Raw genomic sequence first — 24,910 nt, forward strand, 5'->3', positions numbered from 1 at the left:
AAGCAGTCAGTCTCGCCCCTCCGCTGTCAGCAGCATCATCATCATCGTCCCCGCCGGCTCCGGTGGCAGAGAGGATGGTCCAGCCGAACGGCAGCGGCGGATGCGAATGACAGCCACGAGATAATGGCCCTGGATGTACGCGAGTTTCCGAATGTGCGACCAGTGACCAAGTGAGAGGACCGTGTAAGTAGCGGCGGCGGAGATTTGATGTTGCCCTGCTGGAGGGGAGGTAGTTGAGGCTAACACAACGCGCTAACCTGAGAGAGGGAGAGGGAGGGAGACGGCCAGCTAGCTTCGCAGAAAAGGTAGGCTTTGGGTGTTAACGTTTCCCACACGGCGCCCCGTCACAACCCGGTAGAGCGTTAACACCAAACAGGAGAGCGTTTCGGTTTTTTTTGCTTCTTTTTTTTCTCTCCCCCCCCTCGACCGACTGCTCGCGCTCCCCGGCTCGGGTTAGTAATTCACACGGACTGTCAGTGTGTTGAACAAAGGAGCTTTAACCGAGGGGCCGCATGGACAGAAAACACGCACAGAGAAGTCGGCTTGCTGTTTGTTTTGTGCTCCATTTCATGCTGACACACTTGAGCGGTAACCACACGAGGTCTGACCTGGATATTTAGCCGATACACGGTGACCTAGCTAATTTTGGCGAAGTGCTATTGAAGCAAGTCGCCGCTGTATATCATTAGCCGTTGACTCATAAGTTTGAATGTGTCTTTTGACAAGCAGACTTTGTCCCGCAGCAGTTTGTGTGCAGCGACGATCCACCCAGACTTCCACTGATGTGTCTCAGCTGACAGACAAGTTGTGATAACTGCAGTGGCTGCTCTTTTGTTCTGCACACACGTTATCGGTGACCCAGTGGGAACTTTAGATTGTACTTTGAAGGGCAGGTTGGACTGAAATGTTTGCAGCTGAAGTTATTTTAATGCCTTGATATGAGAGACTAAAACCCTAGTAGGACTGCAGTTAATGACTGTCCTCATTAGATCTTAAAAGATTAGCAGAAACTGATGAGTTATCAATCAGAAATGCCACCCTCCATCCTCCCAAAGCCTCAGGTTCTTTCTCTTCCTTTTTTTTTTTTCTTTGTAAACTGCTTGATCAGACAGAAAGGGGCTTTTCAAGACATAGTTTTCAATTTTAAGACCAAAGATTAGTTTCCCTTTCTTTAATTATGAGCTACAAACATAATCTGGCTGAATCTTGATGAATGAACTCATCAGTTGGTGTGTGAAGCTCATAAGCTGTTTGGTGTTTCCCTTGAAAAGTTACTTAAAAGTAGGGAAGCACTTTACTTAATGACTTCTAATTGTATGTTAAAAACCTACTCACATATTGGCTTTAGAACATTGTGGTGTTTTCACTTTTAAGGGGGTGTGTATCGCTGACTAGGTTTTTGAGAAGTGCTATGACCTCAGTTCTTGGTAGCGGGAATCATCAGACGAGACTCATGTGTTTGGGATTCTTCAGCTCATGTGTCATTAAGTCACAATTATTGCATTGCCTAAAATGGGGAAGACTGCATATCTTGGAGGCCTGTGTTGTGTAGCTCCGTGGCTCTATGAGTGCAGCTTAATACTGTTGATTTTCAAGCATAATTTGTAAACACGCTTCAGATCCTGCCTGGAGTTAGGACCAGCAGGTGGTAAGTGACGAAACACTTCTGATGCTTCAGCTCCGCCCGATCACCGTATGACGTGTAAGAGATTTCATAATAGTAGATAATTACGCTGCCTAGTGCAAACAGAACAACTTGTGATCCCAGGAATTCCAAAGTTCCCTCATGTTCCGACTTCCTGTCCTTATTTAGTATGAGAGACAGAGGGAGACTGGCGGAGATATGCAGAGAAGTGAAGTGAACTGGAAGTAAACCAGTGTGCACAAAACAGAGAGCCAAGCAGACAGACTGACCTATTAACTATAGTAACCCCCCCCTCCCTCCTCACCACTACCCTGCCTCCAGATATATACAAACATACGCAAGTGCCGGTCTGCTGCATGCATCACAAGAGCACAACTTAGAAAATGTTGGCTATTATTCGCCAGTGGTAGCAGCTTCTGTGCGGCCCTTATGTCTCCGTCTGTCAGTGTGTATTTTCCCTGTCTGTGTCCCTGTCTGTCACCGCATAGAAATGGGAGGCAGAAGAGGGGAGGCAGCCAGCCACGTTATTCAAATGTTCCAGAGCCCGGCCAGCCAGCGGCCAACTGTAGCCGGGCTAAAAGAGGCTCTTTGTGAAGGCCAGACAGATGGCCATAGAATGAAGACTGTAATGATACCCTCAACAGCCCAATACACACACAGACACATGCACTCATTACGGGATGTAATGCTGTGTGTGTGTGTGTGTGTGTGTGTGTTAAAAGACAGACCAAACTGTCTATGTGTTTGCGAGTTACAAAGAAAAAAGAACGGTGGGGAAGACGACGAAGGAAATGAAGCAGAACACATTGGTAAAGACAGTGATTATGTACAATGTATGACAAGAAAGAGTGTGCTGCTTTGTTTCCAATATCTGACACCTTTCTTCACACTGTTATTATTATTTTTTTTGTATTAAAAATGCTTCTTCTGCCAATTGGAAAGGATGGGAAGATAAAAAAATGTGAGATTGCAGTAGGTTTCTAAGCCGTTGCTGGGAGAGTAAACTCTGCTGTAGGTGCCATAGTTGTGATTCTTGTGATTCTTTAGTTTTGTGCCCGAGAGGCAAAGTAGAACTGGTTTTAGCCCGGCGTGTTTGTGCTGCAAGGTTTAACACACTCTCAGACTCTCAGTAGCAGAAAAGCATGTAAACATTGTAATGGATGCAAATTCTTTACAAGTGCAACCTAACTGAACTCACAGTGGCCAGCTGTGGTAATATTGACTGTGCCTTTCATCAACTGACTAACAAATCGATGGCTTGGATATCATTAACCTTCCCCTCTCGCCTGCTCTCTTTATAATTATCTCTGTTTTTCGAGCTTCTTTCTTCTGTCCCTCTGTTTTCCCGTCTATTTCCGGTAAGATAACATCCTCGCTGTGCAGCTGCACATCAGCTGATCGATGAACGGATTGATTGAGGCTCTCTCTCCTTCCATCTTTCTCCCTACTTCTTTACTTTCCGACTTTTGCCTTTTTCCTACCTTCACCGGTCTTTTCTTTCCACTTATTCTAATGCTTTCCTTCTTCTCTTGTCCCTCTTTCCACCGTCGTTTTCTTCCAATCAATCTCTCTCTTTCCTGTTTGCAGGGAAGGAAAACGCTGAACCATGTTGCTCTAAGTTGTGACCTGTGGTGAACGGGGGAGGAGGAAGAGGAGGAGAAGGAGGAGGACGAGAGAGAGAGAGAGAGAGAGAGCGAGAGAGAGGCGTAGGCAAGCAGACGGGCATCTGCCACAGCTCCCTTTAGGTGGCCCTTGGCAAGCGTGAAGCAATGGGCAACACAGCCACCAAGTTCCGCAAGGCCCTCGTGAGCGGTGATGAGGCCCTGGCCTGGCAGCTGTACGAGGGCAATCCTCAGTTCAGGGACGGCCTGGACCCGAACGCATCATATGGAGAGCAGTACCAGCACAACACACCCCTGCACTACGTATGTCGCCACGCCATGACACGTCTGCTCAGGTAAAACACAGGTTTTATGGTCTGGATTCGTTTGATAACGTGATTACGTTTGACAGTCATTTTTGAGCCTCCGGTTTGTAATGTAGTTAAGCAGTTATCCAATACAGTTACAAAGGCAGTGAGTCATATTAAATTGAATAACAATTAGCAGTATGTCATGAGATTTAAATGATTTCTGAGAATCACCATTTATATAATTGTGTTTTAAGGCAAGCCAGGCAACTCGGTGGAGGTCCAAAGAGACCTGTCGCATATACTGTCATATTATGTAAATTATGTTACAGGGCACGGGGAAAGTGCATTAGCCATTAGGAACCGTGGAGATCAAATGCAATTAAACCCTCAACAGCGTTGGCTTTGGAGGATATGAAACTGCAAGCTAAAATTTATAAAATGACAGGTGGCTTGAATGTGCACTTACTGGTCTTGTTAAAGGGGGAGATTTTTACACATGAGGTTTCAAGTACTTGAGGATCACTACTCGGCCTCTGACAACAGTTGTTTCATGCTTTTCTGTGGTTCTGGAGTAGAGCTCAACTGATTCTATTGGTCAGCCGATATTATCAGCCAGTATTGGCCCATCATAGATGCACTGATATCAGCGTATATGTTGCCCCGTATGAAAACTTAGAAAATAAAATAGCTGCAAAAAAGATGCTTAAAGTAATTCAGGGATGGTTTTGATTGGGTTGTAATAATCTCAGCACTGTCTGCAGCACATGTAGCAGAGTATGGATTCAAGCTGAGCAGATGGTGGTGCAGAGTCAAACGGTGTCTTCACAGTAATATGCTAACTAGTTTGTGGAATACATTGCTTGGCTGTTGATAAACAATGACGATCATTTTCCCTTTTTCACATTACTTTAATATACTCTGATATGCATATATGTGAAGAACATTTGCCGATATATCAGCGTTAGATATTTGTTTTACTCCCTATCCGCCGAGCTCTAGTCTGGAGGAAGCTGTTTCCAGTCTACATAAATCAATACGGGGCGACTCATATTGGCCTTCCGATTTAAAAAATTTCCATCGAAAGCATGTTTCAAACTTGGAAAGTGAAGAAAGAGTTGGGCATTTAGGAGATAGAGAAAGCCTAACGAAAGGCAAAAATTTGCATTCTGGGAATAGTACAATCCAGCATTTGCGGGCTTGTCTCTTTTAGGTTTTAACCATTCTTTTAAATCCCATTCTTGTGAGTCCCTCTGCTTAATGAAAGTGCAGTGCTAAATCACTGCAGTGCCTCTTTAAGAGTATTAACAGATTTGAATTCACTGCTTCACTATTGTGCTGTTCAGAGTTTCACTGCATGCACACTTGCTTTAAACAGGTGCACACGGACACACACACACACCCTGACTCGGACAGTTAACAAACACTGACAGACAAAAGCCATAAAGGAGAGTCTCTAAGTCTAACACAACCTGAAAGATGGGGGTCAAACTGAAAACATTTGGCCAGTCAGACACCAGTGTGTCTTTTTTTACCTCCTGCAGAGATAATCGGGCTGCCGGCCATGACCAAGACACAGCTGATTCAGTGACTCAACAGCCATCCTCGTCTCCTCCTCCTCACACTCTTCCTCTCTCTTACCCATTCTTTCCGTGATTACTGGGAGGGGGGGGGGGGTCAGAGGAAGCTGTTTGAAAAGGCCAGTCAATTATCTGTGCATCTGCATGTGTGCACACGGGCGTGTGTGTTTTGAGGGGGGAAAAACTGTGACTCCACAACTGCTTAATGTGTCTGAGTCTGAGAATATAACACAGTGAATCAATTAGTGTGCTATTTGTGTTCCTTCCTACTAACCTATAATGGGCCGGGGAGGCGTGCTGAACGCAGCGCTGTGCTCCTGATAAGTATCAGAGGAAATGCTTCTTTGTTCCAGCAGTTCAGTTGGACAGAGGCGAGCAGATAGACGACCGAGAAATCTCAGACAAAATAAAGACTTGGAGAGGACACGCGTGGGCTGGTCGATGCAGAGTCTGTGTTTTTTTTAGATTATTTTTAACGTGCAACTGCTTCATGTTTGTTCGCTCTCCGCTAGTCGTCTCCGTGGGCTGGATTGGCTAGTAATCCCAGGAGATGTGCAAACTGGAAAATCACAAGTAGACCTATTACTGGAAAATGGGTGTAGTTCAGGAAGTGTAACCCTTCCTCCACAACAACTGAGATGGTCTCAGAAATATGTAAATAATAACTCTGACTTTGGTTGCTCATTGTGAAGAATTTATTTTCCATTGTTTGAAGAAGCAAATCCACGAGGGATGTTTTGTCAACATACAGCGACTTCCTTCTCTATATTTCTCTTTGAGCCATTGAGTGTCTTCAAGCTAATTCTCTTTCTAGCTCAACACAGCAACTTAAATTTAGAATTTCAGAGTCAATTGTACAGGTTTAAACCCGCTCTGAGGTTTCCTGCCTTCGTCAGTACGATCTCCACAGCTCTGGTGATTCATGACAACAACAAATCATGTGACCTGCCTCCGCCTGTTGTTTCTAGTGGACTGATATTAGGACCATTCATCTTGAACGTGGGCCTTTGTGCATGTATGTGTGTGTGTGTGTGTGTGTGTGTGTGTGTGTGTGGATGGGGGGGTGTATTGGGTTCAGAGGGAATAATTAGTGATTATTGCCTTGCTGGTAAATTGGCAGTGTGCTGTCATTAGAGGGAAGCTGCAGGGGCTTGTGGCAGACCGGATAAGAGGGTCAAAAGTGGAGAACCAGGGCAGCGGTAGAAGAAAAGACTCAAGTGCTGCACACTAAGAAAACACTGAAACACTAATTCAATAGTGGCTAGTGACTGTGTCCAAAAGGAATTAGAGAGGGAGAGGTTTCACGGCAGTTTTTCAGTCAGTGTTCCAACCATTGTAAATCCTGTGACACCCTATTATTTTCTGCTTTTATTGAATTTGCATTAGAGAGAATGTCATTTCATATACACCCCTGTTCGTGTTGTGCCGTTAATCAAAAAGAATCTTTTCTTTCTCTCTCTCTCTCTCTCTCTCTCTTCAGCTTTACAATCTGCAATATGAGGGTGTAAAAAAAAAAAAGTGATGGTGGTTTTGTAAAATGATAGAAATGAAACTTAAAAAGCGGAAAAACAGAATATGCGGAGCCAAATTAAAGAGTGGAATGGTAATCAGTAAATGGAGGTTTTGACAGACAAACAGCAGAGAGAAACTATTTACTAAACAGAACTGCAACCACAGCCTTGTTCCCAGTGCAACTGGCACATCCATCACCCGCTGTGTGTATGTGTGTGCGCGCACACCCGTCAGCCAGCATGTCCATTATCTCAGAGATGTTAAACAGAAATAGTCAATACTCTGCCATCTTGCTTCTCTTCCGTCTCTCTGCTGTTCTTCCTACCTACCAACACTCATTTCACTTCCATACTTTACCCTCCTGTCATCTCCACTCATCCCTTTATCTGCTTCTTACTTTCATCTGCCTCTTTCTTAAGTATACTTCACTTTCTCCCCCCACCATCCCTGTCACCGTGTTTAGAACCTTGTTTCTGTCAGTTCCTTATTCTCTTTTTCACATCTTGTTTGAATTCTTCTAAACTGGTTTTGTGCTTATAGCCTATGTTTCATTCAATCCTTTCTTCCTTGCCTGCGTTGTATAGGTCCTTCCTGTTCAGCAAAGAGGGAAACCCCAACAAGCGTAATGTGCACAATGAGACATGCCTCCATGTGCTGTGCCAAGGCCCGCAAATCCTGCTGCTGCCAGAGGGAGCGCTGTCACCACGACTGGCCCGACCACAGAGGGACGAGCAGCGCCGTGCGGACTGCCTGCAGGTACGAACACACGAGCAGGAACAAAAATAGCGCGGTGTACGCACTTATGTGGCGGTGCATTAAAAATGTGCCGTATGAAGTCATTGCTCTAAACAAAGTTGACATACAAATAGCGTTGTGTGTTTATTTGTGTTTTCCCTCCGTTGCCAGATGATCCTGAGCTGGACCGGCGCCAGGCTGGAGGGAGGCCAGTACGAGAAGGCCAATGTTAACGCCACCGACAACCACCACAGCACCTGTCTGCACTACGCTGCCGCTGCAGGCATGAAGAGCTGTGTGGAGGTGAGACAAAGTCTGTGGGCCCCCTGACTCACACAGCAGATAAACTACATGTTCTGTGTGTAGATCTGTGTGATCTCAGCTAATTGGATTTGTCAAAAGATTTTACAGCTAGTAAAATAAGTAAACAACATCATGGCAATTCTTGCATCATGAGTGTCTGCTTTGTGTTTCGTCAGATCCAAGTGGTGCTTCCTTCCTGGTTTGCAAAGATTTTACAGCTTTTATGGAATTAGACTGAAAATTTGTTTTCTGAATCGAAAGAAAATTAAGCGGTACTCTGATATGGGCAGCCTCAGGAAGAGTAACCCGAATAAGATGAAGATGAAAAGTTTGAACACATTCCCTTTCACTTCTATATTCACTCTTCTCAGTTATTATTCACCACTTCATAAATGTCATGTTCATGCTTCTTTCTTGATGTGTACTTATTACTGTTTCTCCATTTTACAAAACTGCCCTTTGGCTCCTGCTGAAGTTGATCCCTTTTGCTTTACATGTCACTACCTCGCTGTCACATACTGTTTTTTTTGTTGTTTTTTTTTACCATCACCGTGTTGGTTTCTCTCCTCTTTCTGTGTCCTCTTTGTCTCCTCCCCTCTTGCTTCCTTTGTTGTCTGTTATTGTAAATCTCTTTTCTTGCTCCTCTGCGTTATCAATTTATCTCCTCTTTCTTGTTTTGTTTTGTTCTCCCTTCTTGTCCCTCTAGCTGCTGATCCAAAGCGAGGCGGACCTTTTTGTAGAGGATGAGGACAAGTTGACGCCATGTGATCACGCCGAGCGGCACCACCACACCGAGCTGGCCCTCAGCCTGGAATCGCAGATGGTTTTCTCCTCCTCTTCAGCTCAGCAGTCAAACACAGATGCACATGGTGAAACCAACCTGCTTCAATACAAAGAGGTGAGGCCATGGTTACGAGATCTGGGGGTTTCCTGCTGGCCTGAGTTATTTTTAAGCTTTCTCGTTGCTGTTGCATCTTTGAAACGTTCATTTCACATAGAATGTCCTCAGAGTAGTGTCATCATCATGCCTGGTAAACAGTCTTGTGTTTGTTCATTTGGTTTAATGATTTAGCTTTGCTGCCTGTTTTGGAATGATTTGTATAATGAACATTTAGGTATTAAATGTTCAGATACGTTGGTGTTATACTGTCACCTTGTCGTGCAGACTCCCACATCTTTACTCTTCCCATGAGGTGACTGAAATTGTGTCATCCTTGACTTTTTTTTTTTTTTTTTAGTTGTGTTAATTTTCTCCTCTCATAATGCTGAATAAAACTGAACACCAGGGCCAAATTCATGCAAAAGCCAGCCAGGATTTTTTCAAATTAGTTGAATTTAAAGTTTAAACTTTTATGGCAATGGAAGTTAATCCTCTTACATTGTCAAGGACAAGTCATGTGTGCAGCACATCAGCTTGCATTTACAGAGGGGATGATGATAAAGGCACGCCAGTGACACATTTAACAAGTGATTTTTCTTGTGCATAAGAAAAATCACAGGAAAGTATAAAAGTAGATGGTAGTGCTTCCACTCAGTGGTTTTAAGGCTGCGTCCACACGAACACAGTTTTGTTTTAGAGGATCCTTTTGAAAGGAGAACATCCTTTGTCCCGACAAGCGTTTCAGCACCATTTCTGTGCCTTCTAATAAAAGGCATCTTCCATGACCAGTCACTTGCACTGGGAATACAGGTGCTAGCAGTGGGTTGGTTGTTGATTTGTACATGATACGGTGGAGGGAGAATGACAATGGTGAAAAGTAAGACTTCAGACATCTTTAAATGCACAACAGCTGCAAGAAGATACACGGCCAGAAACACCTGCAGCCCAATTCATTATCTGTACCGAGGTTATCACTTGTAGTCAAGGCTGATGTCTTTGTCTTCTTCCAGATAACAGTCATGTGATAAGAATCTTCCGAATCATAGTAACAGCAAGGCCCAATCAGAAAGTGACCACAGAGATTTTCATTTCCACAAGTCTTCTTTTCTACAATAGAACACCACAGTTTTCAAACTAAAACCGGTCAGCAGTGTTTCCAAAAGTCTCTGATTTAAGGCTCCTAAAACTCTGGAGTATTGTTCACAAGGCGTAATGTAGAAGTTATGCTTTTCAACCCTCTAAACCCTAAGCAGTTTCAGGGATTTTTTTTATTTCTATCACATTTTTATGTACTGTAGGCTCATTTTTCTCTCAAACATGATGTCCTACACCTCTGTGGAGCAGCACGACCACAACTAGAAGTAGAGAGAACTCAAAATTGTCTTGTGCAGTATGATAAAGGCATCATTTCAATTTACCAATTATACAAAAAGATAAAACAAAAAGCTGAATTTCTTTGAAAACATCTGAAATGATTATGCACAGAATTTTTTTTTTTTACTTCCCCTTGGTGTTACGAAATCCTGGAAAGAAAAAAACGGTGCCTCTACATTCCATTAATGTTCACTGCTGTATTACTGAGTTTTTGTTTATTTCCTCCATACTTGTCAGCCATCCAGTCTGTGTAAACACAAGCTTTCAGTTCAGCTGAAAAGTCCCCAAATTTTTCTCATGAATGACTTCCTGTTGCACCGAGGAGGAAAGTTTTTTTTATTTTTTATTTTTTTTACATGATCCGATTAGAGCAAATGGTTTGTCTTTGGCCGATTCTTAAATGAGACAGAAAAAAGTAATTTTATTTTTGTTGGAAAATAGAAAATCTGACAATATTTTGTTTGTTTTAGCAGTTTCTGGCTGTGATAAATGGTCTAATCTTGGCATGTTATTTAATGATTACATGCATTTTAAGCCCACTGGTGGGTTTTGGGGTTCAGAAGATTAAAATAAAAACTTTCTAGCATGAATGTAGTCTTAAGATTTGTCAAGGATTTGAGATCATAGCAGTCCAGTTGTGCTGTCAGGATTCTGAAGATGTTGTGTAATATCTTTCAAGTTCACCCAGTATGGGATTGAATACAGCTAAACAATGTTGACCAATACGTTGCCCTAAAAAGCAGCTAGTTCAGACTTTCTGTGTTTTGTATGCCTCCTAATGTCAGGCTCTGTGAGCAAAATGAGCGGATTAAATTCCTCACCCCTCTGCACAGAGTGACTTCCCTACCTCTTATATTCTTCTGGAGGTTTCTTCCTGTTGAAAGGGAGTTTTTTTTTCTTTCCACTGTCACCAAATACTTGCTAAAAGGGGAACGTTGCATTTGTTGGGTTGCTCTCTGTAATATTGTCAGCTTTTGACCTTATTATGTTTAGTGTCCTCAGATGACTCATGTTGTGAATTGTCGCTATATAAATAACATTTAATTGAATTTAGAAGAGAACTGTAAATAGTAAGCCCTACTCACTTTCAGATGTCATATTTTGTCATCAGAATGTCCTGTGTTTACATATTCTCTCTTCACAAGGAACAACTCACCGTGGTTCCTGCTAGTGTAGTTATATGTGTGCACACAAACACGCACGTCGCCTCATGTTTCTCAGGGTCCTAGTTAAACAGAGGGCACCGCCACAGTTGTATAGCAGCGGCTGCTGCCAACTGATAGCGGTTTGATCTTCCTTCCTGCAGCCAAATCCATGCTAATACTTAATCTCCCTTTCCCACCACCACCCCCCACCCTCACTGCCCCACATCCCGGTTCTCACATTATCATTGTCACTTCCTTCAACAATTTCAATCTCATTCTTATTTGTGTTTGATACAGATTTCTTAGTTTTATCTCTTTCTCACAATTCATGTCCTCTCCTTCCCTCTGACCCAGTTTTCTCCTCTCCGTAACCGTACCCTCCTAATGTTTGTCCTTCTCTGTCCTTTCAGCCTTATGAAGGGCTGAAGATTCAGGATCTGCGCAGGCTGAAGGACATGCTGATCGTAGAAACTGCAGACATGCTGCAAGCCCCCCTCTTCACTGCTGAGGCCCTGCTTCGAGCGCACGGTGCGTGTTTGTCTTTTAGAGACGGCTGGTTTTCATTCATGACCTTTCCTAACCTTCACAGCCCTGTCATTACGAAGCCAGTATTCAAGAAAAAATGCATATGTATAGAACTTGTCTCTGAATTATACGTCTCACTTCCTCCTTCACTCAGACTGGGACAGAGAAAAGCTTCTGGAAGCCTGGATGTCCGACGCTGAGGGCTGCTGCCAGCGCTCAGGCGTCGCCATGCCCACACCACCGCCCAGCGGCTACAACGCCTGGGACACCCTGCCCTCCCCCCGCACTCCCAGGACCCCGCGCTCACCCCTCACACTCACCCTGACTTCCCCCACCGACAGCTGCCTCACACCTGGAGAGGAGGGCCTGGCCACGGTGAGCAGTAGAAGTATTTAGATCCTTATATGTACAAGTCCTTCATTCATAAGCCCAAGTAAAAGACTGTAATCAGCAAAATGTATGTAGAAAGCCACATGTAGTAAATAGTGCAGCTGTCAACGTCCTCTTTACTTTAGTAGAATGAATGAATTGAATTTGTGTCAAGTGTCTTGTTTGTTTGATAGTAGAAGGTTAATATCTAATCCTCATAGAGCAAACGGGGTCATAGGCCATTTTCCTTGTAATAATTCTTCTTTCTGCACTTTGTACTTGAGCATCAGCATGAGCCTCTGGGCCACTGTTGGTCTTGAGGAACTTGTTTACCTGCAAGTCCTGGCTGAGGTTAAAACTTTTAGGACTCCTGCGTGAAGACTTGCATGTACAAGATAAAGGATGTTTTAGAGCATGGATGGAATTTAATGCAGCAAAATAAGTGGATAAAATCCCTGGCAGTGTAAAACAATTGAATTAGAATACACAACAACGTATCCTCAAGAAGTACAATGGAATTTACCAAATGCTCACTTGCACAATCTGAGAAAAATCTAAACCAGTTCACAACAGAATATATTGTAGATTTTGCTGCTATTTTGTCTCTCCACTGTGTACAAAAATTTCAATTACTTTGCAAATACTAAAAAAAAAAAAACAGCTAGTAAATGGAATATAGCAATTCTATAGGCATTGTTAGACAATGAAAATCACATTATTTACCTCTTGTGTCTCCGTGCAGTGCGGCATCTGTCTCTGCTCCATCTCAGTCTTTGAGGACCCGGTGGACATGTCCTGTGGCCACGAGTTCTGCAGAGCCTGCTGGGAGGGGTAAGAATCAGAACTTGTGTTGTGTAAATGTTGCTGTTTGTGATGACGCAGATCTGTTTTAGTTCTCCTCCGTTTTTCTGTTTCTCAGGTTCCTCAATGTAAAGATTCAGGAGGGGGATGCTCACAATATCTTCTGTCCGGCATATGAGTGCTACCAGCTGGTGCCGGTGCATGTGATAGAGAGTGTGGTTTCCAGAGAGATGGACCAGAGATATCTGCAGTTTGACATCAAGGTAGAAATAAAACAAGCACTTAAAAGCAGAAATTGGTTTGCATCTTCTTATTGAGGCATCATATATATATATATAAATCCTTTCAGTGCCCCTTGTTTTCCTTCTTTTTGTTTTTCTGGAATCACTTCTGCTCTTTAAAGCCCCTGTGTGTTCTCTGACATTTACCTTTGTCCTGTCCTCCTCTCTATTGCAGGCATTTGTGGAGAACAATCCAGCCATCCGTTGGTGTCCTGCAGCTCGTTGTGAGCGGGCGGTGAGGCTCACCCGACCAGGCCCCGGGGACAGTGACCCTCACAGCTTCCCCCTGCTGCCCTCCCCAGCTGTGGATTGTGGCAAGGGCCACCTCTTCTGCTGGTAAACTCCACGACCTATTATTAAAGGCAGCAATCCGCCTCACACAGTTATCTCTACATATATAACGGAACACAACATTTACTTGCATGTAAATTAGCAAATTCAGACACATGTCTTCTGTTCAAGTACAGGCCAGTGTAATATTTAAGTCACACACTTTGCCTTTCATTCATTTTGTCCTCACACACAGCTGGAAGAGGGCTACTGTGTAAACAGTGTTGCTACTATTGTACGCCCACGTTCTGACGGCATTAGCAAACCTTGATTTTTTTATTTATTTATTTTTTTTAAATCAATACTTCATTCTTAGTGTATGTTTTCATCTTGTACACCTTTCGCTTTTGCCTGTACTTTTATCTTTACGGGGGAAAAGTCGTTACGCTGCTTTAGTCTTAGTGCATTGTATTCTTCTGTTCCCACGTATTCTATTGTACGATATCAACATCTCTGTTTGTCATCCTCCCCGTCTGCAGGGAGTGCCTTGGTGAGGCCCACGAGCCATGTGATTGTCAGATGTGGAGGAACTGGCTGCAGAAAGTCACAGAGATGAAGCCTGAGGAGTGTAAGATTGTCTTGTTTGTGTCTTTTCAGTTTTTACCAGGGATGCACCTCGGTAAGCTAGCGCCACGATAAGGCTGTTAACAGCAGCTGTCAGAGCTCCCTACCAGGATGTCTGTAATATATTTTTATAGCGTACTGGCAGGTGTTTAGGTCATTGATATTTGCCAAATGTGTGAGCTGGAGTGTGTCTGCAGGGCAGGTGTTAGACAGTAGAGATGTTTCTAATGTGCGTGTGTGTGTGTGTGTGTGTGTGTGTGTGTGTGTGTTCTCTCCACAGTGGCAGGGGTGAGCGAGGCCTATGAGGATGCTGCTAACTGCCTATGGCTGTTAACCAACTCCAAACCGTGTGCCAACTGCAAGTCTCCCATTCAGAAGAATGAGGGCTGCAACCACATGCAGTGTGCCAAGGTTTATACACTAATGTCTCCCTCAGCTGTGTGCCATTATTTGTAAAAATAAAAAATAAAAATTATGTTAGAAGGCAAGAATTTTGATCACTAAATGTCATCAGTTCTGTGTTTGATGATGAAATGAACTTTGCTCTCTCTCTGTAGTGTAAGTATGACTTCTGTTGGATCTGTCTGGAGGAGTGGAAGAAACACAGCTCATCAACAGGAGGCTACTATCGCTGCACTCGCTACGAGGTCATCCAACAGCTAGAAGAGCAATCCAAAGAGATGACTGTAGAGGTATAAACACTCTTGCAGAAAACAAATACACGCTCATCTGATAACATACAGGTGCTCACTGATCTAAAGCATATTCTGACAAATATACATTTACCTGCTCGCATTTATAGAGCGACTCCATCACCAGCCACATAATACACCATTGAAGCACACGCTCAGATGCCCTGCAGCTTTTAACGCTCTCACACGCACTGAAACGTACACCACCCGTTTGAATGAAATAGAGTTTCATCTTGTTACAGGCAGAAAAGAAGCACAAAAGTTTTCAGGAGCTGGACCGTTTCATGCACTATTACACTCGCTTCAAGAACCACGAACACAGTTACAAGGTAATTAACACACATTTACAAGAATGCAAAGCAAATTTTGAAATGCTTCTTTTGGCATTCACTGCAGTCTGACGGTCACGACATACATGCTGAGTCTGTGTATTCTCTCTTTTCAGTTGGAGCAGAAGCTGCTCAAAACAGCAAAAGAGAAGATGGAGCAGCTGAGCAGAGCCTTCATTAGCCGTAAGTGTCTTGCTCTGATCTCAGCCTGTTTAAAGGCCTAAATGGAGTTCCAGTAAGCTGCTAGTCAGCTGCAAGTCATTTGCCTAAGAACAGTGCACTTGTTGAAATTTCTAAGACACAAATAGATCATGTCTTCTGAACCTCAAGCCTAAGCTTTGGCGTGCTTTTGTCATAATACATTAATCCTATTCCCTACTTTAATGCTGCCTAGCTAAAAGTGTGCCTGTGCATCTTCCCTGCTGCAGGTGAAGGCACTCCTCCAGACACACGTTTTATTGAGGACGGTGTGTCTGAGCTGCTGAAGACGCGGCGCGTGCTGAAGTGCTCTTATCCATACGGCTTCTTCCTGCAGCAAGGCAGCACCCAGAAAGAGATATTTGAGCTCATGCAGGTAATCTAATACAAAGCTGTCAAGTACACATTCTCTGTAAGAACAAGTCTAAGTTTAAAGCGCCTCCAGTGATTATTATGATATATCATGTTTAAAAAGGCTTGGAGTTTGACAAATTACTGTATGTGATATAGAACATGCAACAGTAAAAAAAATTTTTAAAAATATATATATATATATGCAAAAGTGTAAGCTGCTTAACATGCAAAAATACTTGAAAATTCTTTGGCTGGTAGTTTTTGTATTTTGTGTTTTTTTGTTTTTTGTGGGGGTTTTTTTGGCCTGGATGGCTGGATGGCTGGATGGATGGATGGATGGATAGATAGATAGATAGATAGATAGATAGATAGATAGATAGATAGATAGATAGATAGATAGGTGGATTGATAGCTAGACTTTGTCTGTCCCAAATAGTGACAGAAATCCTCCTTTGACGAGGCTCCAACAATAAAAATACAACACATATGAAAACACACTTAAGACACAAGCTCGTCTAAAAGAATTGTTAAAAAGACACAGCAGCCGATAAAATGTCCTGTTCAGTGTCTTATTTCATTTTGTTCAGGGTGGTTGTTGCAGTGGGAATAAAGGATTTTTATAGATATTTTTGCAGCCCAGTGGGACGTTGTAACGTCTTTGTAACGTGATGCCTGATAGACGACATGTGATGATGAAGGGGAGGTGTCATACTCGAACCTCGAATATCCATGGAAATATTCTTGGAAGTTATTGAGATACTGTATTGTCAGCTGTGGGAAAGTGGGATATAGGTGACTTGAACAGTATGACTTTTTTTATTCATGTACTCTATATGGATAAAAGGTGAAGTCAGCAATTCTAGCCCAAAGCACTTGTTGTCAATTCAGTGGATATCTCTTCACAGTACTTTGACTGTCTGCAACGTGTGTGCGCTGAAAAAAGATCAAGTGTTCAACATAAAACATTTCCAATGTTAATATTTAACCTCAAGTGTTGGCGCAGCTTTTAATTTGGGTTTTCGATACTTTGATATGACTGTTTCAAGAATTACAAATCAAGTTAATTGCTTTTGTTTAGCTATTTATCCATCCATCATCTATACACCGCTTAATCCTCACTAGGGTGGCGGGGGGCTGGAGTCTATCCCAGCTGACTCAGGGTGAAGGCAGGGGACACCCTGGACAGGTCACCAGTCTGTCACAGGGCTACACTTAGAGACAGACAACCAAGTGCACTCACATTCACAACTACGGACAATTTAGAATCACCAATTAACCTCAACATGTTTTTGGACTGTGGGAGGAAGCCGGAGAACCCGGAGAGAACCCACGCTGCACAGGGAGAACATGCAAACTCCACCCTAGATCCTGGGTGTCCTTGGCTAATGTTTTCTATATTCAAATTACTAATATAATTTTGAACAGTGGTAAAGAAACATTAGCCCATGTGTTCTTATTTTAGCGACAAGAGGATTGTAGTGTAATGTTTTTTTGGGCACACAAAATATTCCGATTGTAGAAATTAATTCAAGCTGTAATATAGAGGTTTGCAAAAACATTTGAAGTTGAGTCCATTTCATCTTTTTTCAGACACTCGAGTCTCCTGGGAGATAAAAAATATTCTAAATTTACTCAGCTTATTTGTTATCTGCAGTTTAAGTTGAACACAATATGCAAATCCCTTTTAAAATTTTAGTGTAATTCGTCAGCATCTGAGCAGTCCTTCTTGACTTTTCGTCTTCTCAGACCGACCTGGAGATGGTCGTGGAGGATCTGGCCCAGAAGGTCAACCGGCCGTACCTGAGGACGCCGTGCCACAAGATAATCAGCGCAGCCCGTCTGGTGCAGCAGAAGAGGCAGGAGTTCCTGGCATCGGTGGCCCGTGGCGTCGCTCCCAATGACTCTCCTGAGCCTCCCCGCAGGAAGTAAGAATAAGCCCACACAGACACACACATATAGAAAATGTGGTTTACTGCATAGAGACACTGACAGGGAGACAATGTGTGAGCATAAATACGTGGTTTCTTGGTTTGTCGCTGTCAGAAAACATTCTCGTGTGGGTGTTTGTTTCAGTTACCCTGGAGGATCGTGGGACTGGGAGTACCTTGGCTTTGCCTCCCCTGAGGTAAACAGAAAAACCCCTTTAGTCTCACCACACAGTGAAACACTAACTTTTGTATGTTTTGCTAACCTTTGGGTTCATGCTCAGCCCGTGCTACTTCCTAAACCTGTGCTGAGGTCCTATTAATGCATGAGCGTGGCAGCGGCTGACATAGTTTGCTTATTTGTGTTAAGATGGGAAGTCGTCACTCTGTACTGGGAGCAGGAGAGCAAAGAGAGAGACAGTCACAGGTAATGCACCATGGTTTCTTGGCTTTTGTGCCAACGCATGAGCTCAATTCTGTTTTCTTTGCTTAAGATTATGACGCTGCTCGATACTAAATAGTCTTACAAGACAGCTGCATAGAGTTAGTTTTGCAATAACCTAACTTGAATGGGTCTTTGCAGGATTATGCTGACATCCAGTACCGTCGCAGACACAGGCCACGGCGCAGAGGAGACATGCTGAGTCTGCACAACCTTAGAAGCAGCAGCAACACACCAGAGACCAGCAGGAGGAGTGACAACTCAGGTCTGGCAAACATCTTAACATTCTGTATAAGAGCCTCATAGAAAGTCTTACACAACAAAAAGGATTGTCTAAAAGGCAGAAAGGTGTTTACAGTATTGGCCATGTTGGACTGTAGAAATCTACTTTTCACTTGTGTATGAAACTGTATTCAACAGAAAACAGATTTATGATGACACATTTACACAAACTCTGGAACCCTAATCCAGCTCCATTTCTTGGCTCCATTTATAAATTTTGACTTGTCACTTCACCGGACAACCAGTAAATGGGATTTTACTTTATTGCTTCATCAATCTGGTTCACTCGAAGCACACGGAGGCATCGATCACTGGGATCAATTTGTAATCAAGCCACACAAAGCGGTCCTTGTGTTAATGTTACGTTTTTGTGTTTCAGAAGGCACAGAGAGGAGTGAGGGCCGCAGAAGAGCGCTGGGCTCACTGGATGAAGATGACCCCAACATCCTTCTAGCGATCCAGCTGTCGCTGCAGGAGTCCCGCAGAGAGCGAGGCCTGGAGGGGGGGCTGGAGGGGAGAGTGGAGCTGGAGAGAGGACTGGAAAGAGGACAGGAGAGGAGGACGGGTCCCACAGGAGACCTGGGTGATGTTGCTTTGCACTCTCTCGCCACCGAGGGGCCTCCTGGAGCCAGAGGCTCGTCCTTCCCCACTTCTCTCCTGGATCCTCCTCGCCCTCCCAACAGGACAGACTCCACCTCCCAGCCTTCCATATCTAACTCCCTCCCCCTCCCTCCCCCACCTCCCTCCCTCAGTGCAGAGCTGCTGGAGCTGGGAGACAGCCTTATGAAACTGGGGAACATAACCACTCCTTATGACCTGGACACACACACACAGGAGCAGCTCTGCTCACACCACACATACAGCCACAGTACACTCACTGCTTCATACACCACTGAACCCGCTTACAGCGACTGCAGCCATAGACAAGACCAGAATGCACTGACGACCCCATATGTGCTTGATCATATCACCATCACAGACCCTCGTTATGACAGCAAAGAGCAGAGTTACTGCCACTCCAGTGCTTATTTAGCTGAGGCTGAACACAGTGCCTCCTGCGCACTTGAACGCACTCAAAACCCCGCCCATCCTAGTTCGTATAACCGGGAACAAGCAGCCACGTATGACACCGCCCCAAAACCAGACAGCTCTTACAACCCCTGCCCAGAACACAGTAGCTCTTACACTGCGGAGCGTCCCGCCGCCTATGCTCTCGAGCGCCCCACTAAGTCCGATCCCCAGCCCCCCGCCCAGTTGTGCCTCCCATCTCCAGAGCTCGAGCCGGAGCTGCTGCTTTCGCCGGTGATTCCCCCTGGGGGCCCTTTCACCCCCAGCGACCCCCAGAGTCTGGAGGCTTTGGACCCCACAGCCAGTGCTCAGCTGCTGGACAACATCATGGCCTGGTTTAACAACAACATAAACCCCCAGAACAACCCCCAGAGCCTGGCTCTCATCCCCTCCCCACCCACCACAGAAACCGACTCCTCCCCTGACACTCACACTGAGACTGAGTCCGAGAGCCAGACCTCCAGGGAAGTGACCCCCGCCCTGATCTGGCAGCCCCTGGAGGGCGAGCCGGAGTTGGACAGAGGGTCGGCGGGTGTCCCACCGGGTGCTGCAGGCGTGGAGGGTCCGAAGACGGTGAGGCCCAGCACTCTGGAGCTGGAAAACAGAGACGCTGGAGACGAGGGCGTGGACGCAGGGTGTGTGGCTGACCTGTCGCTGGACGAAGCGCACACACACCCCTGCTCACACTCCCAACGTGGAAACAGTCCCGCACACACTGCCCCGGCCACAGAGAGAGACTTAGACCTCGTCCTTCAGTTAGAGGAGGACCGGTCACCTGAGGAGTGGGAGGAGCAAGAACACCTGGTGTGACAGCGGCAGAACAATGCAGAGAGGAGGGTCGAGCCAAGTGCAGGAAGAGAGAAGATCACGAGGATGGAGGTCAAAGACAAGAGAAATGAGAGTGGAGCACTGATAGAAAATAAAAGATTTAATGGCGATGCCTCTGTTAAAGATGCAGGTCTCTGGGGATGAGTGTTTACTGTCTGTATTATACTGTATCTAGAGAGGACATAAAGCTCTGCGGACTTTGTCCAGTAAAGATGATGTCATACGCAGTTTGATTATTTTTAAGTGCTTTTTGTCTGCTCCGAACACAGGCATTATTCTTTGAAGCAAATGAGTGTTTAAAACCGAGTACATCAATGGAAAGCTACTGATATCATAACACATAAAATGCTACACGTATTTTTTTTCTTATTTTATTTATTCCCCTGCCTCTTGTGTTCGTCTTCTCCGTTTGTTCAGGGTGAAGTTTTGGTGCTGATCATGCTGAAATCCAAACTTGCCTCGTTTTAACAACACTTGATTCTAACACACTGACCCAACTACAAGCCTGTTCAGAGCTCCAGGAGCCAAATATGACGATAGCTGTAACCTTTGGAGCCTGTTTAGCGTGCTGTACAATCAGAGGGCCTAATTCTGGTTTTTGGACCTTCAAGCACACTGTGCCTGTTTTGTTAGTGCCAACACACTACTGATCTTTCCCTTTGGTGGGCTGCAAGCCAAGACCTGTCTGCTGTCACACTGTTGCAGCATGCTTTAATGATTCTTTAAAAGTGATCCACAGAGAAATTGTCTCATCCCCCTGCTTAGGAAGGTCAGTCTCAGCTACAGAGCCCTTAGCGGAGACTCGGTGTCTTGCTCAAAGGCACTGCAGTATTAATGGCTGCTTGTTTTGGGAAGGGATGGAACCATCTGTTTATGCTGCTCACTGCAACCATCCTGCATTGCAAATGTTCCGACTGTATCAGAGACGAGCTTTCATCCATCATCCTTTGTGCGGTGTTTTACTTTGGCTCAGTATTTGTTTGCAAAGCTCTCGACGCAAAGTGCTCCAAACCAAATTTTGGCACCGAATCTCACATAAACCACGAAATGAAATGAAATGAGGTAATGCATCAAACACTAAGTTAATCAGAACACAACAATATTGAATGTGTTGGTCTCTGAATTTTAACAATGCTGTCAAACGGTAATTAAATTAATCAAAACGGAGTACGCAGGGATGTTTTTCAAGGTTTTAAGAGGGGAAAAAAAGCTATTTATGCTGAAGACGGTACTCAAAATGATGTATTAATGGTGGAGTCATCAATGCTAATCCAATATATTTGTTGTCATATTGAGGGGATATTTCTTTGTGATCTGCTGGCTGGAAAAAAATCAGATGTTTGACTTTGAAAAGGGGGAAAAAAACAACGTGGCTCTGATCGATTTACCACTGCGAGTTTTGTTTGCGCTCGTGCACAGAACGGAAGCAAAGGGAGCAGTGGGAACGAAAGATAGTAAATCTGACACGTGCTAAAATCAACAATCCTCCTCCAGAACTCAGCCTTTTATAACAAATTAAAATCGTTATTTATAAGATGCTTCCCGCACTCCAAATTTACAATCACTGGATTCCAATAAATAGATGAATTCAGTTTTACTTTAATGCTAAGATAAATGAAAATATAGATAAATGTAGATAATGTGTGTTAAAGCCCGATCAGATAACGGCTAGTTTTCTCCTCTAAATCACAAAACACTACAGAAAACATTTGAATTCATCACGCTGCTGTGACACACGCTGAACATGTTGTAAGATTTGCTCCGTGATGTCCGATGAGGAGAGATGTTTGCAAACAAGCGTCGCACTGGTTTATTCATCTCGTATAATAAGTGACCAATTCTGAAGATTCATTCGAGAGTTTTGCACATTAAATCTGAGCCAAAGCAGAAAAAAAAAACAACTCTACGGTTTATTGTTTTGATCATATCTATTCCACTACTGATCCGAGCTGGTGCAGCGATGATGTGGGTTGGGTTTTTTTTTTTTTTTAACTGTAATTTATCCTTTTTTTAAAAATTCCTTTATTCCTCATTATAGTTGCATTTCTTCCAGTTGAGACCGGAGTTGTTGGGTCTGTGTGCCTTTTGGTTGTATTTTTGTTCATTTGTTGGTATTTATTAGTGTCATTGCTTTTTCCAAACATGCCGAGCAAATTTTGCTGGTGGAAGATAATGAAAGAACACAACCACTTTTCTACACGTATGTATTTCTAATTTGTCCCCCTGGTTTATCTTCAGTCTTTGTTCATTTTTACTGAATCAGCTCTAAAGGCTGTCTGAAGGAATCTGTTTCTTTCCCCGCTAACAAACACTTCCTCTGAATTTTGTTCAGTTCACTTTTGATTTCACAAAGGCCCTTTAAATGTGACTCCCGGGTTAAAAAAAAAACTTTCTCGCCCAAATCTAATGTTTACAAGGGAATTAAACACTGCCTGCTGTGATGAGATATGATTTGGTGCTTTGGGGACTGAAATGATCACAATGGAATGTTTTGATCGTACTTTTAAGGCAAACAAATGTAAGAACAAAGTCTGATTCAGCTCATAATACTCATAATTGATAGTTTTAGGCTTATTTAAAGTGTGAGATCTGAAGTGAGAAACCCTGAAACGACAGCTTTTCCTCAACTGTGAAGGTGCTGAGCAGACAGTCGGTGCTGGATGTAATATTTCACGAAGCCTGTTGAGAAACATTTCAGACTTTGAGGAATTTAACTGGTGAGACGGTAAAAACATTCAATCTGGAGTCTTTATTTTGCACAAGCATGCTGTTAACGGGCAACATGTGGCGGAACAGTGGTTTTATTATTTCTTTTTTATTATTATTATTATTATTATTTTATTTGGAATTGGACTGACGAATCAAATGAATGGTTTTGTGCCATTTTATACTCCACACATAATGTTTTATAATTTATTGCACCCTCAACCAACACCTTCAGAATTCAGAAAAAAAAAAAAAAAAGAAATTGCACTCTCATAGATTATACTTGATACATTCCCAGCCGGGTAACAGAAAGGTTTGATGTGTGGCCAAAACTATAAATGAAAGTGTCAGTGCAAAGTTTACTCTCAATAAAAAGAACGGAAAGTGTGTCGCTGTGAGATTTTTTTTTTGTTGTTTTTTTTGTAAGTGTCCTGATTCCTAAACCTCCCTCAGATGAAAACAGGCTGCTTTGATCTCATGTGCAGAGTAACACAGGCTGTGAGTGGATGACTGACAGAGACTCAGCTGGTATTCATGTCTGCAGTCTGCTACTCCACCCTCAGGATTGGGTTTTCTAGAAGTTCTTTTAAAAACATTAAAAATCATTGTCTTTGATAGGAAAATGTAACATCCACAATTACATAAATAATATCAATAAACTTTATTGACATTAAAAGCTTAACACAGCTGCCACATTCTGAAACACATTTTATTTTTATTTTTTTAATATTGTCACTTTAAGAGGAGACACTGCAGGTGAACAAGGCAACACCTTTAATCGGTGTTGTTGATCCGCGCTGGTGGACCCATGTGACAGGGTCCAGCTCTCCATTTCTAGGGTTAGGTTCAACCTGCCTACAGGCCCTTGACCTATTAGGATTCTGTAAAACTGCTTAAGATGGGAGCTGCAAGGTGGCTCGGTGGTTAGCATCGTTGCTAGAAAGTCGCCGATTTGCATCCCGGTAAGGACACCCGGGATCTTTCTGTGTGGAGTCTCCATGTTCTCCCCGTGCAGCGTGGGTTCTCTCCGGGTTCTCCGGCTTCCTCCCACACAGTCCAAAAACATGTTGAGGTTAATTGGTGATTCTAAATTGTCCGTAGGTGTGAATGTGAGTGTGCTTGGTTGTCTGTCTCTAAGTGTAGCCCTGTGATAGACTGGTGACCTGTCCAGGGTGTCCCCTGCCTTCACCCTGAGTCAGCTGGGATAGACTCCAGCCCCCCATGACCCTAGTGAGGATTAATGGATGGATGCTTAAGATGGTGTCGAGGAAACTTGCCTAGCTTCTAACTGCCTTAATCCAAACGCCTACCCCATTTCTTCTGATAGTTGACCCAACAAAGCAGCCTCAAATCACTCTACCAGACACGTTTGTTGATGGCAGCTTTCCTCTTAAATGGATCAAGCACTTGGTAATTGCTAGGTTAGAATTTAGAGGTTTGGGACAACCAACCCCAGGGATATGTTTAAAAATACTGTTTTTCTCATGACTAGAATAACCTTTAAGAACCACTATGAAGATGTCATGCACACGACTGTCTAGCTTTTTACGACCATCAGATACTTATGAATGATCCAGTAAAGTTTCAACCCACAATCTTTAAACACAGGATAGATTATTTATTTCAAACTTTTAGCAAGGGCAAAGCAACAGCTCTTGATTATTCATTCAAGACATTTTGAAATACAATGTAATCAATTGATTTGAGATAAAAATGATAAAAACTGAGCTTTTCTAAAATAGAAACCTAGTAAATAATTTAGGGAGGGAGAGAGCCAGAGAGGTAGACCTATGCTGGCCAGCTCAGCCCTGTTGAGCCTGGAGGAGTCCTCTTCCAGCGATGCAGCAACCCAGTACAGAGTCCTGATCCCCGGACAGAACCCTCCTGAATCAGGGGGAGATGAGAAGTCCAGACTCTGATCAGATCTGCAGTTCTTTAGCGTCCATTTGGGGAAGGAAAGGAATACTTCTTCATGCAGAACACAAAAAGGGGTTCTGCTGCTCGTCTTGAGTACAGTTTGCTGACTCATTGGGACTTCTTTAATCAGTGGAAGAGTGTTCAGCTCCAACGATGCCCCGTGAAGAACTCCACGATACACAATTTATCCTTAGCACATACCTCTGACTACACACT

At 43.7% G+C, this 24,910-nt stretch overlaps 1 protein-coding gene across 1 annotated transcript; it reads left to right on the forward strand.

Moving 5' to 3' along the window:
• On the forward strand, positions 1-23,164 carry LOC103376316 (ankyrin repeat and IBR domain-containing protein 1-like). Its single transcript, XM_008306697.1, has 21 exons — positions 1-183; positions 3,233-3,602; positions 7,231-7,402; positions 7,553-7,684; positions 8,391-8,582; positions 11,494-11,611; positions 11,763-11,983; positions 12,720-12,808; positions 12,897-13,041; positions 13,235-13,395; positions 13,869-13,957; positions 14,234-14,364; positions 14,511-14,645; positions 14,888-14,974; positions 15,091-15,157; positions 15,403-15,548; positions 17,273-17,451; positions 17,600-17,651; positions 17,822-17,878; positions 18,035-18,158; positions 18,555-23,164. Exons 2-21 carry the CDS (start codon positions 3,415-3,417, stop codon positions 20,051-20,053), a joined length of 3,984 nt encoding a protein of 1,327 aa, XP_008304919.1. The 5' UTR covers positions 1-183; positions 3,233-3,414; the 3' UTR covers positions 20,054-23,164.
• The last annotated feature ends 1,746 nt before the right edge of the window (positions 23,165-24,910 follow it).

This window comes from Stegastes partitus, unplaced genomic scaffold (assembly GCF_000690725.1).
Source record: "Stegastes partitus isolate 25-593 unplaced genomic scaffold, Stegastes_partitus-1.0.2 Scaffold46, whole genome shotgun sequence".
Classification (NCBI taxonomy): Eukaryota; Metazoa; Chordata; class Actinopteri; family Pomacentridae; genus Stegastes; species Stegastes partitus.

Bases quoted from the DNA above. Each gene is read 5' to 3' on its own strand.
- LOC103376316 (XM_008306697.1), top strand. From the start codon at position 3,415: ATGGGCAACACAGCCACCAAGTTCCGCAAGGCCCTCGTGAGCGGTGAT. The intron at 14,646-14,887 runs GTATAAACACTC...ATCTTGTTACAG, and splicing joins CCAAAGAGATGACTGTAGAG to GCAGAAAAGAAGCACAAAAG. The intron at 18,159-18,554 runs GTCTGGCAAACA...TTTGTGTTTCAG, and splicing joins CAGGAGGAGTGACAACTCAG to AAGGCACAGAGAGGAGTGAG.